Source organism: Anser brachyrhynchus (assembly GCF_964034855.1).
Source record: "Anser brachyrhynchus genome assembly, chromosome: 4".
NCBI classification, from domain to species: Eukaryota; Metazoa; Chordata; class Aves; order Anseriformes; family Anatidae; genus Anser; species Anser brachyrhynchus.
The window spans coordinates 49113534-49124271 of NC_137698.1; the positions used below are offsets into that span (position 1 = coordinate 49113534).

The 10738-nt window shown below is 41.7% G+C and overlaps 1 protein-coding gene across 10 annotated transcripts in view; it reads left to right on the plus strand.

The window, feature by feature from the left end:
- RASSF6 (Ras association domain family member 6) overlaps positions 1 to 10738 on the plus strand; it is a 128806-nt gene that overhangs the window by 116329 nt on the left and 1739 nt on the right. For all 10 annotated transcript variants that reach the window (XM_080591534.1, XM_080591536.1, XM_080591535.1 and 7 more), the window contains 8 exons: positions 4023 to 4101; positions 4949 to 5100; positions 7090 to 7181; positions 7617 to 7801; positions 8175 to 8276; positions 9127 to 9178; positions 10188 to 10306; positions 10394 to 10491. In XM_080591534.1, coding sequence (XP_080447660.1) covers positions 4023 to 4101; positions 4949 to 5100; positions 7090 to 7181; positions 7617 to 7801; positions 8175 to 8276; positions 9127 to 9178; positions 10188 to 10306; positions 10394 to 10491 — 879 coding nt within the window. The remainder of the gene's footprint in view (positions 1 to 4022; positions 4102 to 4948; positions 5101 to 7089; positions 7182 to 7616; positions 7802 to 8174; positions 8277 to 9126; positions 9179 to 10187; positions 10307 to 10393; positions 10492 to 10738) is intronic.

Below are 10738 nucleotides of genomic sequence, written 5' to 3' on the forward strand. Positions count from 1 at the left end.
GGTTTGTCACCGTCTGTTGCACTAATGCAAGAGTGAAACCCGGAAGATTTGTTTATGCAAACCTCTGTGGAAGTTAATAGGCAGGCAAGAAACAAAAAATCTCAGAGCTCGCTCTGCTAAAGGTTGAACAGAGCCTGTCCCACAGATTACCCTTGCCACATCACTCTGCTTTTAGCCTGGAACTTTAATTGCCTTTGCAGCTGACATGGCCTAAGAGATGGGCCTCAGAGGTAGACTCAAGCCCTTAGCTATTCCCTCATCTGTCCTCAGGGAACTGACTTATACAACTTTCCACTTGGAAAAAGCTTGCTAAATAACAGCTGTCAGAGAAATGATTGCCCAAGATATTAGGCTGTGAAGTATAAAAAGATTTAAGTTTTCAGCATCTTGAAAGCAGGATCAGCAGATCTATCACAACATCTGTCAATCAAAAATATGGATCTCATACTTGGACCTTCGTCTTGCGTTGCATCTGGATTCTGCCTGTGTATGAGGCCAAGATGTGCTTAATCTTGCTTACCTCTAGCCAGTGTGAGGAGAATTTTGCTTGTACCTGATTCATATCGAAGTGTGTGGCAACTTTCCATTTCAGGGGGATGACATGAATATAATCCCCCACGGCTCACAGAACGAGGAATGAGTTGTTCCAACACAATGGAAAGAAGGTCTTCCACCACCGGTATTTATAGGATTTAAAATTGAAGTGACTTGAAGATGCTGAAAATGCTGCTTTAGGGGCCAACAGGGTTGATAAAGCCACTTCAAAATATATTTTGGAAGTTGTAGTAAGTTAATGAAGTAAATAATTTACATCCAGTCTCAGAAGGGAATGCAGTTAACCTTGCTGAGTTCAGTGGTGCAGACCTTGCCCTCATATGACCTGCTGAATAAACGCCCTGTTTCTCTTTTCCCTTTCCCTCCCTCTCACAGGGATGGAAAAGGATCACCAAGCAGCAGGGCACAGCCAAGTTCAATTTATTAAGTGGAGCAAGCAGGAGATAAGCTGTAACAGGGAAAGGTACTCACATGCTTGCCGCCCCATTCCAAACACACACACATTAACCATTTCCCCTGCTCCCCCCAGCTTGCTCTGTGGTGTGTTAGCAGCCTGGCCTAATGGGAGGTGTCCCTGCCCATGGCAGGGGGTGGAATTGGATGATCTAAGGTCCCTTCCAGCCCAAACCATGCTGTGATTCAGCAGTCTGGCTGGGGAGGGCCATGCTCCCCAGTGGCATACATTGGTCCGACCACCAGCGCTCTGCTTCAGTGTCAGGAGTTTATCTGTGTGAGCACTGCCCCATCCACTGAAGTGAGAGGCAGGTGCTACAGGTCTGTGCCCCGTGTGGGCACTGCAATAGAGCTCCACGTCGTGCTGTTCAGAGACACTCTTGGCTGGATGCTTTGGACACACAAATGGTGAGAGGTGACTGAGACACGAGGCAGATGCTTTGAGCTCTCAGGGAGACTGTGGACAGCAGAGGCTGAAGACGGAAGAAGAGGGCAGGTGTCACAAGCCACAGAAGAGGGTGATGTATGCCCTTGTAGTCAGACTGTATGATGGAGTTGCAGGAGAAGATGCTTTTGTTGTCTAATTGTTGTCACTTAAAATCATATGCACCAGTTTCTACCTGCATGTATTTCTTTGTATAATCCATTATTCTTCTATTTTCTTGTACTAATTTATTGGATTTCTTACATTCTTAGGTGCAATACCCTGAGCAATGCTGTCTTTTATTGCATTTATTGATGTCACAATCTGATCATAGAGATGCTATGAACTAATACTCATTTGATCCCTGAAAATGGCCTTCCTAACTGCCTTGCGATGACTGAGAGGCTGGGCACACTCCTAGGAGAGATCACTCTTAGGCTTGTCATCTCTGATAAGGGCGCTGTTGTCACCATTGATAACGTCCCTGTGTATTCTGGGACGTGGGTGTGCTGTGACCGATACAGGAAAACAAACATTAAAAATTCTCCTGAAACTCTTTGTGCCAGTGTTTCCTATTCCCCAAGGCCGTATTGTTAATTCCCTCCTTAAATGTATTTCTCACACAAGCAGGTGTTTAATGCTTTGCATAAGGTCTCTGTCAGTGTAGTCCTGCACCTGGAAGGTTCCTTTGTTTGATTTTCTTGGTGAACTCTGTGACTGTCACAATACTTAAAATGCAATTTCTACTATGCATCGTTCCAGTGTTTCCATATGTTTCAGTGACACCACTGTAAGTCAGTTCTTACACTCGAAATTGGTGTAGGAGTTGTAACAGCACTTCTGTCAGTACGTGGGTCTTGAATAATTTCTCTAAGTCTCTGTGGGACTTCACTGTGAGATGAGCTTTCAGATGCCGTTTGTTTTGCTGATGGTTGGGCTGTCATAATATTTCATACTAAAAAAAAACATGGAAATAAACTTGGTGTCTTCACTTATGACTGAAAGACAGTCCTTTAAACTATCTTGTTAGTGATCTCATTTAGTTCTTAAAGATTATCAGTGAGGCAGAATTTGTACCTTGCCATGCAATTGTTTCCCATGCTTAATTACCCATGCTGGTGGAAATTACGTCCTTGAATTATAGTCTAAATAATCTTTAATTGGAATTGGTGTGGGGAAGAGTGCTTATTTCTTGATGATATTGGCTCATACCACTTATCACTCCACCTGTTCTCCTTTGGACTGTTGTCAATGTGGTGTGTATCCTTCTTCAAAAGCTGTGCTAAAAAGCAGAGTACCTTAACCAAACTCAACCTTGAGCTGTAATTCAAGCAAATTTGCTCTGATGAGGGCGTTCCCATGAGCACCTGCTGTGCAGTGGTTACTTTTTACCCAGCAGCATGGCATTGTGCCCTTGAGACCTACTGGTGCTTACCAGTGACCAGAAGGTGCTTTTCCAGAGTGCTAGTGCCCAACCAATTGCACCCCATGCTATGTTTGTGCAGTGTGGCATTTATTGCTTCTTCCCTGCTTGCAAGGCCCTATGGGCAGCAGCGTCAGTGATGTGGGTTGTCTGCTGCGTGGCTGCTGTCAGCACAGGTGGGAGCAGCTTTTGCAACAGATGTCAGCGTAGAGCTGGCATCGCCCCTGCCCTGTACTTTAGAAAGCACATACTTAAAATCCAGTAGCTGGAGTTATTTCTTTCCAGACCAAGTCCCAAAAGGGAGCAGGAGGTGGCTTAGGCCTAGAAATTCGGATGTTCAGCAGTTCTAATTTCGTTGCTTTGAAAAGCTATCAAATTTGAGAAGTTTTCTGAATCCCTCTTCTGCAGCATTGTGAAGTTATCAAGGATGGAGACGGGCATTTTCTGCAAAGGTTTTTCTTAATATTAAACTTCAAGGCTCACTAACACCAGTGGGCCTCACATTGCCTTCTGTGCAGTTTTTTCACAGCGGAAGGTTATGCTGCTTTTTTTTTTTTTTTTAATTGCAGTGTGGATTTCTGTTTGAAATCTGAGATGATGGGCTTGTTATTAATTCTTGCTTGTTGGCAGATGTTCTCTTCATATCCATCCTTTCTCTTCTGAGCAAAGATTTAACACAAAGCTGTAATGTTGCACATGGAAGGAAACTGAAGTGTTTTGTCTAGGCACACTGTAGACATGTTGAAGTCAGAAGAAGTGTAGAAACAACAACAACAAAAAAACACTGAAAACTATCTCATGGAGGAAACGAATTGTAACCTAAATGAAATCTTCTGCAACTCTTGTGTATGGGAGTGCTGTTCCTGTTTGCTTTCCCCTCGCAGCTCTAACAGAAGTCCAAAGTACAAGTTATTCTACGGCAGCGTTATTAATGTCACTTAAGTCTAACTCATTTCCTCCGTGTATCAGGTCTTTAAAGAAGTAACTTATAGGCAAGCCAGTCTTCTGATGGAATTTTACTTGTGGAAAATGGTGCATTATTAACAGACCTTTACAGATTCAGTGGGTAACACAGATACAGGGTGTTATTCTCACACCTAAGCCCTGGATTTTACAGCAATATACATGTTTAAAAATGATTTTTTTATTTGGGATCTTTTATTCTAGAGAGCAGCTCAGTTCTCTCCTGAAGACCTATAACTCTTACTATTCTGATCAAGAAAATCTGCAACTGTCACTTAATCAGGTAAGAATCTGTGCAAATGTAACACAAAGAGCATAAAGTAATAGCAGAAAAAGCACTAATGGGTCTCCTTGAATGTGAACCTTTAGTACAGAGAACGTGCTTGTAACCACAGACCAGGAACGCCCCTTATGTGGAGACCAGAAGAGCCCATATGGCTGAAGGACTGATGAGGGCCTGAGTCATGCCTCTGATACCAGAGTCCCTGGTTTAGCAGTCTGAATGTTCTTTAGCTTCACAAGCTGTGTTTCTGTTGTTTTACCTATATCAGGACTGAAAGGACAGAGAGTAATTGTGGGTAGAAATGGTCTGAAAATTGGCAGTTTTCAGCTGTCTTTCCCAGCTCTTTCTGCTGGGACGAAGGCCTAGTGACCAAATTTGATGTCGCCAAGAACGGGCTCTGGTAACACGTTTTGGACTGATGCAGTGCCGTGTGTTAGTGAGGATGACTTCATTAACTTTGCCTTCCTTCCTTGCCAGTGCTTGTTCTTCCCCTTTACCGCTTCTTGGCATCCTGGTTCCAGAAGAGCTAGTCATCCAAGGCAGAACAAATAAGATTTGGTGTCTAATTGCATGAAATTATGGAAACGTTGGTAGGGAAGGGCCTCTGGAGGGGTCATGTAGTCCAGCCTCCTGTTCAAATTTGAAATAATGCTGACACAAGACCAGGTCAGCTGTGGCTTTAGCCGAGTTTTGGAAATCGCTAAGGAGAGCGATTCCACCACCTGTTCCAGGACTGTGCAAGCCTCAGTGGTTTCAGTATATTCCTGTTTCTTTGAGGGGAACCTGCTTCTCCACCTTGATTATTGAGCAGCATTAATTTTTCTTCCTTTTCTTTTTTTTTTCCCAGCGAGAAGGAAGCGTACCATTTATTGAAGGAATCTTGTCAATATTTTGGGGACTCCGACATCCTATCCGATTAAAAATTCATGATGAGAAGCAGATACCCTCTTTTGTAACCTTAAAGTCAACAGAGAATGTGGGTTTGTTCCCTGGTAGAAGGTAATGTATTAAATTCCATAAGAAGGAGACAGGCTGACATTTCCAGACACCTCATTTAGGTAGCTTCAATGGCTGTAGCTGATTTCGTTTCCCAAATTCCCTAAAGGCTGTGGTGGTCGATTGCACAGCAATAATCAGTGTCAGGTGTAACTGATCAGGCCTTTCACCAGCTTCTGTTGGGCAGAAAGATTCATCTTTCTAGCATCTTTGACGTATCTTTGTCTGGCTTCTAGCTTAAGAATAGTCAAGGAGGAGGCTTCTCTTGTCTATACTGATAATTCCCGTGAAAGTACTGGGAAAATTATGTACATCGGAAATCATTAAAAAAAAAAAGTATGCATATATACATATGTACACCCAATAACTTATGCAGCCCCTGAAAGATCTCCTGTTGGTACACATTCTACGGCATGAAGCAAAAAGCTGGAAGGTTAGTGCCAAGTGGTTGTCTGTCCTAGGGTATCTTACCAGATACTTCAAGTCTGTCTTCATTGCTTCTCATGGCTAAGTTAAATTCAGGAAACAAAATACTTACTCCGTGTAAAATCTGATGTTAAAACACATTAGAAATATACACAGATGAGTTGTGCCTTCAGGCAGCTGCCTATGAGATTTTTATATCAGAGTATTCTGTGTTGATCTGAGTCCTGCTAGACTGCCCAGATCTTTATAATTGGCTTAGGTGCTTAGAATACTTTTTTTTTCTGTTTTTAAGACTATTTCCGGAGTTTTGATTGGTGAATTTGGAATTACAACTGACAAACTAAAGCTGAGCAATCTGCAATATGGAGGCTGAGCCAATGTTTACCATGATTGAATCCCTGATAAATTCTGTATTTAAGAGCTCCTTTTCTTAGTTATTTGTCATCGTAGTTTGCATGTGGTACATGTTTGAATTGTGGATTTAATTCTCCCGTTGTTGCAGCTGTGTAGCCTTGATAAAACCAGGGACAGTCTTCTCCCTATCTCTTGCTGTTGAAATTAATGGCTAACCTAACAAGAAGTAACCAGCAAGGAACTTGAGTCTGAGGCAGATCTGGTTCTCTTGGTTGACCTTCAGTAGCTCTGCTGATGGTCAGTGCATGTGGCCTGTGTGATATGGTCTAGTGTGGCAGTTCAATTTCTCTTTGCCTTTTATTCCTTCAAAAATATATGACTGGTAGCAGATGTGAATCTTAAGGTAAATATTAATTCATGATCACACAAATGTGAAACTGCCCTGACATGCTTTAAGGTATGCAGAACAGCTTGACTGTTTGATCTTAAATGAACTTTCTAAACACATGGAACAAAGCTGAAATAGTTGTTTGGCACGCTCATTGGAGTTAGATGAATATTGTTGTGACTGTATATAGGAAATCATTTCTTTTTTTTACTGTTTTCCTACAAATTGGTTTATTCTTGGTCAGAGCAGTAACTGGCTAGAGACTTTATTCAATGAATTATGCAATTAATGTTATGCATAAAGTTGGCTTTAAAATAGGCATTCATCTCAGGAGCTGGGTTGAATTCCCTGCTCCGCCTACACAAATGGTTTGGAAAGCTCAAGAGGGCGGTGTATGCTACTATAATCTTTCCTGTCCATGTCTGTGTAACAAAAATTACATGTCCTGTGACTATTTAAATTACAGTGTTTTTTCTGTATGCCTGCATGTTTTCCTACCTGTGATCAATCCACGGCATTGCTGTGCATTATTTGCAGTAATTCTTTACCTGTTTTAAAGGACATCATGCTCAACATTCATCAGGCTCTAAATGGGGTTGTGTTATGTTTGGGATCCCTAGTCATGCCACATTTTACGAGCACTAATTTATTAGGACATGAACTGAAATTACTTGCTCTGTATTCCACATTGAAGACTGCAATCGTGTCCTGTTAGGTTTTGAACAGGGATAGGAATGTATTACATGAAGCCTGGCTACAAGATAAATTGAATTCACTGAGTTAATGAGGAATAATTAACTGTAAATATATGTTTTGTGTTTTAGCGGAATGACACGCTGGGGAGAATTTGATGATCTACATCATATTAGCGGGGAGACAATGAAATCTAATGAAGAAAAGCTGAACCCTGAGAAAAGTTAGTGTCTGTGCTCTAACATTCACTAAGAAATTTTGCAATAATAAGTTGATATACTAGGTCTTCCCTCTTAGTAAAGGGAAATGCTTCTCCGTCTCTGTTATCTCCATCTATTAGATGCTAGTGAAATAGTGACATGATTGCTTAGTGAAAGCATGGATGTACAAATAAATTTTTAAATGACTGGTGCTTACAGGTTGTCTTTTCACAAAAGAAAAAATTCTCAAGAAGTAAGCAAAATAGCAAACTCTTGCCTGTGTCCACTGCAGGCAGCTTACTGCTTTTTGTCATGTGCCCATGCCCAACTCCCCCGCAAAGATATAAAATAAAATAAATTCCTCCACCACTAACCTTCTTCCTGTGTTGGTGTTGGCAAGGAGGGTGGTGCAGCTGTACAATATGCTGATGCGGTTTCATTTGTTTCATTTTGTCCAGGTTATTCATGTTACGAAAGCAGCACTCTGAAGTCCAAGAGCGAGCAGGAACATGACTGTGCTACCCTGCCCAGGGCGGTCAGTGATGCTGCAGCTGTAAGGAAGAGGACCAAGTTCCCCATGATAGCAAGAACAGAAGTGGAAACGCACAGGTTTTCTATTAACGGCCACTTCTACAACTATGAGGTACAAATGTAGATGCTCGTCTTTCTTCACCTGAAGTTGGGCACTGGAGCAGAATAAAGCCTCCAGCGAGCTTCTGGACCGCTCCTGCACCCCTTGTGCAAAGAGAGGCACTCCCCCCTTGGTCCCCTGTGTGTGGCCAGGTCTCTGCCACTGGGCTTTGGGCTTCGGAGGGTCGCAGTGGTCCTTCCTTCCCGGGGGAGGCCTTCACTTCTCCCGGGGATACCGTGTGCCCTTTGCTTTACAGTAACGGTGGCAACATACCTGACAGCTTGCTTTATCCCAGAGCTGTGCTGTTTTAGATCTTCTGGAATCCCAGCCACTAAGTACAGAAGTCCTCAAATTCATGCCCTTTGCTGTTGGTTTTATTTCCTAGACATCAGTTTTTACTCCAGCTTTTGGATCAGAAACCAAAATACGAATTAACAGCTATATGAGAACAAGAGAAGTAATAGAACAATTGCTTCGAAAGTTCAAGGTAACTCTGTGTGCTTGCAGAAGCCACTACGGCTATGTTCTAGAAATGTTAACTCACTTAAGTGGTGTCCCACCAGCACCGTGTGACAGGCAGGAAATACCTGGAAGTATAGTGTATGAAACAGCTTAGAAAAAACACATGGACAATTTTTAAGGAGAAAGTTGCTTTTATTTTCCAAATGCTTCGTGGCTTTTCGTCTAGAAAAGGCATATCAGGTATACAGTTTGCAGTGAAGAAAGAACTGGGGCATGGCTTCTTTATACCTTCTTGCATTGGAGGGGAAAATGCTGCTGCACCTTCAGCATTACCCAGCACAAAGGATGTTTAATGGACATGGCTGTGCTTCCCTCTAGTGACAGGCTCTAGTAATTAGATTTTTCTTAGAAGAAAAGAGAGCTTTCATTTAGCCCGAGTGCCTGGAATACACGTTATATTGGACCCAGGCACATACAAAGCTCCAAAATGCCACAGTTAAAAATAGTACTCAAAGCCAGTTTGTCTGATTTATTTATTTATTTATTTTCCTTGTAATTTGTAAAAACTAAAAAGTTACAGATGCTCCAAGGAAACTCTGGAAAGATCTTTTGTTTTCTAAGATGCTATATTGCTGCTTTGGGCAATATGATAGTGTTAGTAATGATAAGGTAGTGGGGGTACAGGGACAAAGAAAATGCAGCCTAACTTTAGATCTTACCCAAATCCAGTATCTTTTAACTCATCCATAGACAGTGTCCTAATTACAGGCTTTGATTTAAACATCTGAGTTGAGAAGCAGGCTATATCTGCTGATGACGCAGTGCTCAGGAGATACGTTGGTCAATCTGAATAGCCTTTGGTTTTGTGTTTACAGATAGAAAACAGGCCGCGTGAATTTGCACTTTATATTATCCATGCATCCGGAGGTAAGCCAGGCATCACTGTGTGATCATTTCATCTTTAATTATCCTCTGCATATGTGTGGGGGCTGTTGATCTTGGAGCAACAAGATCCATCACAGGCAACTGTCCTTGCTCAGAGTGCCCAGGAAGTGTGGCATTTTGGCTTTTCTTGGGAACCCTTAGATATGTGCGCTTCTCTGATGGAGAGGAAAACCTGAATAATTGTGTCCTGAGTGCTTTCAGAGTACTGCAAATATGACTGCTTCAGCTAAATAGGCCTTAGGTTTTCCTGTAATTAAAGACTGTTTAGGATGCTCTTCTGGTGTAACTTCTGTTCTGTATGGCTGCATGGCAGCCTTGGGATGCCAGGCTCCAGCTGGCGGTGTTACGGGATATTTTAATTGAAAAAATGGTACAAGGCTTTTAGAGAGTGCTAGGAGATACCCAGACTGTCTTTGAAATGTTAACCCGATGAAAATCAGACTGGCTAAACATAATTCATTTGGACTTCACAATTTTGAAACATAGTCTTGGTTCCCCCAAATGCCTAACTGAAAGTACTCAAAATTTATTGGAAAATATACACTTACACAATGTAGTCCAACTCTATTTCTTAATGAAAAAGGATTTTTTTTTTCTTAAAAGCAATACCTGAAAGAATGGGAGAGACAACTGAGGGGCATGTGCCTTAAATGTCAAAATAGAAATTTGAAAGGATATTTGAAAATTATGAAGTAGATTTTATTCGTGAGTCATTGACAAGCTCTCTGGCCTGGAGCCAGTCTCTTAAATGTGTACTTGGCTACGTAAGTTGCAACTCCTTAGTGTTGTATGTGCCAACATCTTTCAAAATGCATAGTTCAAATTTAGTTACCACATCCTCTTGAAAATGTTAGAGACTTGCTGTATCTGTAGTAATTGCACATCAGACAAAGATAGGATCTTTGCCAAGAAAGAAGACTTCTGATGGCATGAGGTATTTAGAAGCACTGTTGTATGTTCTGTACATCATTGCATTACCTTTAAATCCCAGAGAAGAAACAGCTGAGGAGTGGAGACGTTCCCTTAGTGCACAGACTTCTGCAGGGGCCCTCGGAGAAGATTGCCAAGTTTTTTCTCATGGACAGGGATGTGGAAGAGGTCAGCGGCGATGTACGTATATCACCATTCCAACAGTTCACAATATTTTTCCCCAATAGTGTACTCACTAATGTGCATTTCTTGTCATCTTCTTGATAGGTTGCTCAGTATATTCAATTTCATCTTCCATTTTTGGAATCAATCCTGCACAGAATAAATGAAGAAGAAGAACAGGAAATTCAACAAACAATTGCAAAGTAAACAGAAGTAAAATTAGAGGGTCACTTTAAGTCCAGGAGAATATTTACAATCATGGGTTGGCTCAATAGACAAATGCATTTATGTAGCAGTGTGCAGTCAGAATGCTGTGCTCTGACTGCTTACACAAAACTTTGTGAGAATTATAATTGTTTCTGTATCCTGCATCCCTAAGTGAGCTGTTGCTGTTGAAGTTTCTAGAGTGTATACCAGACTATATGTAGAAGGTTGGAGCTTTCCAGAAAA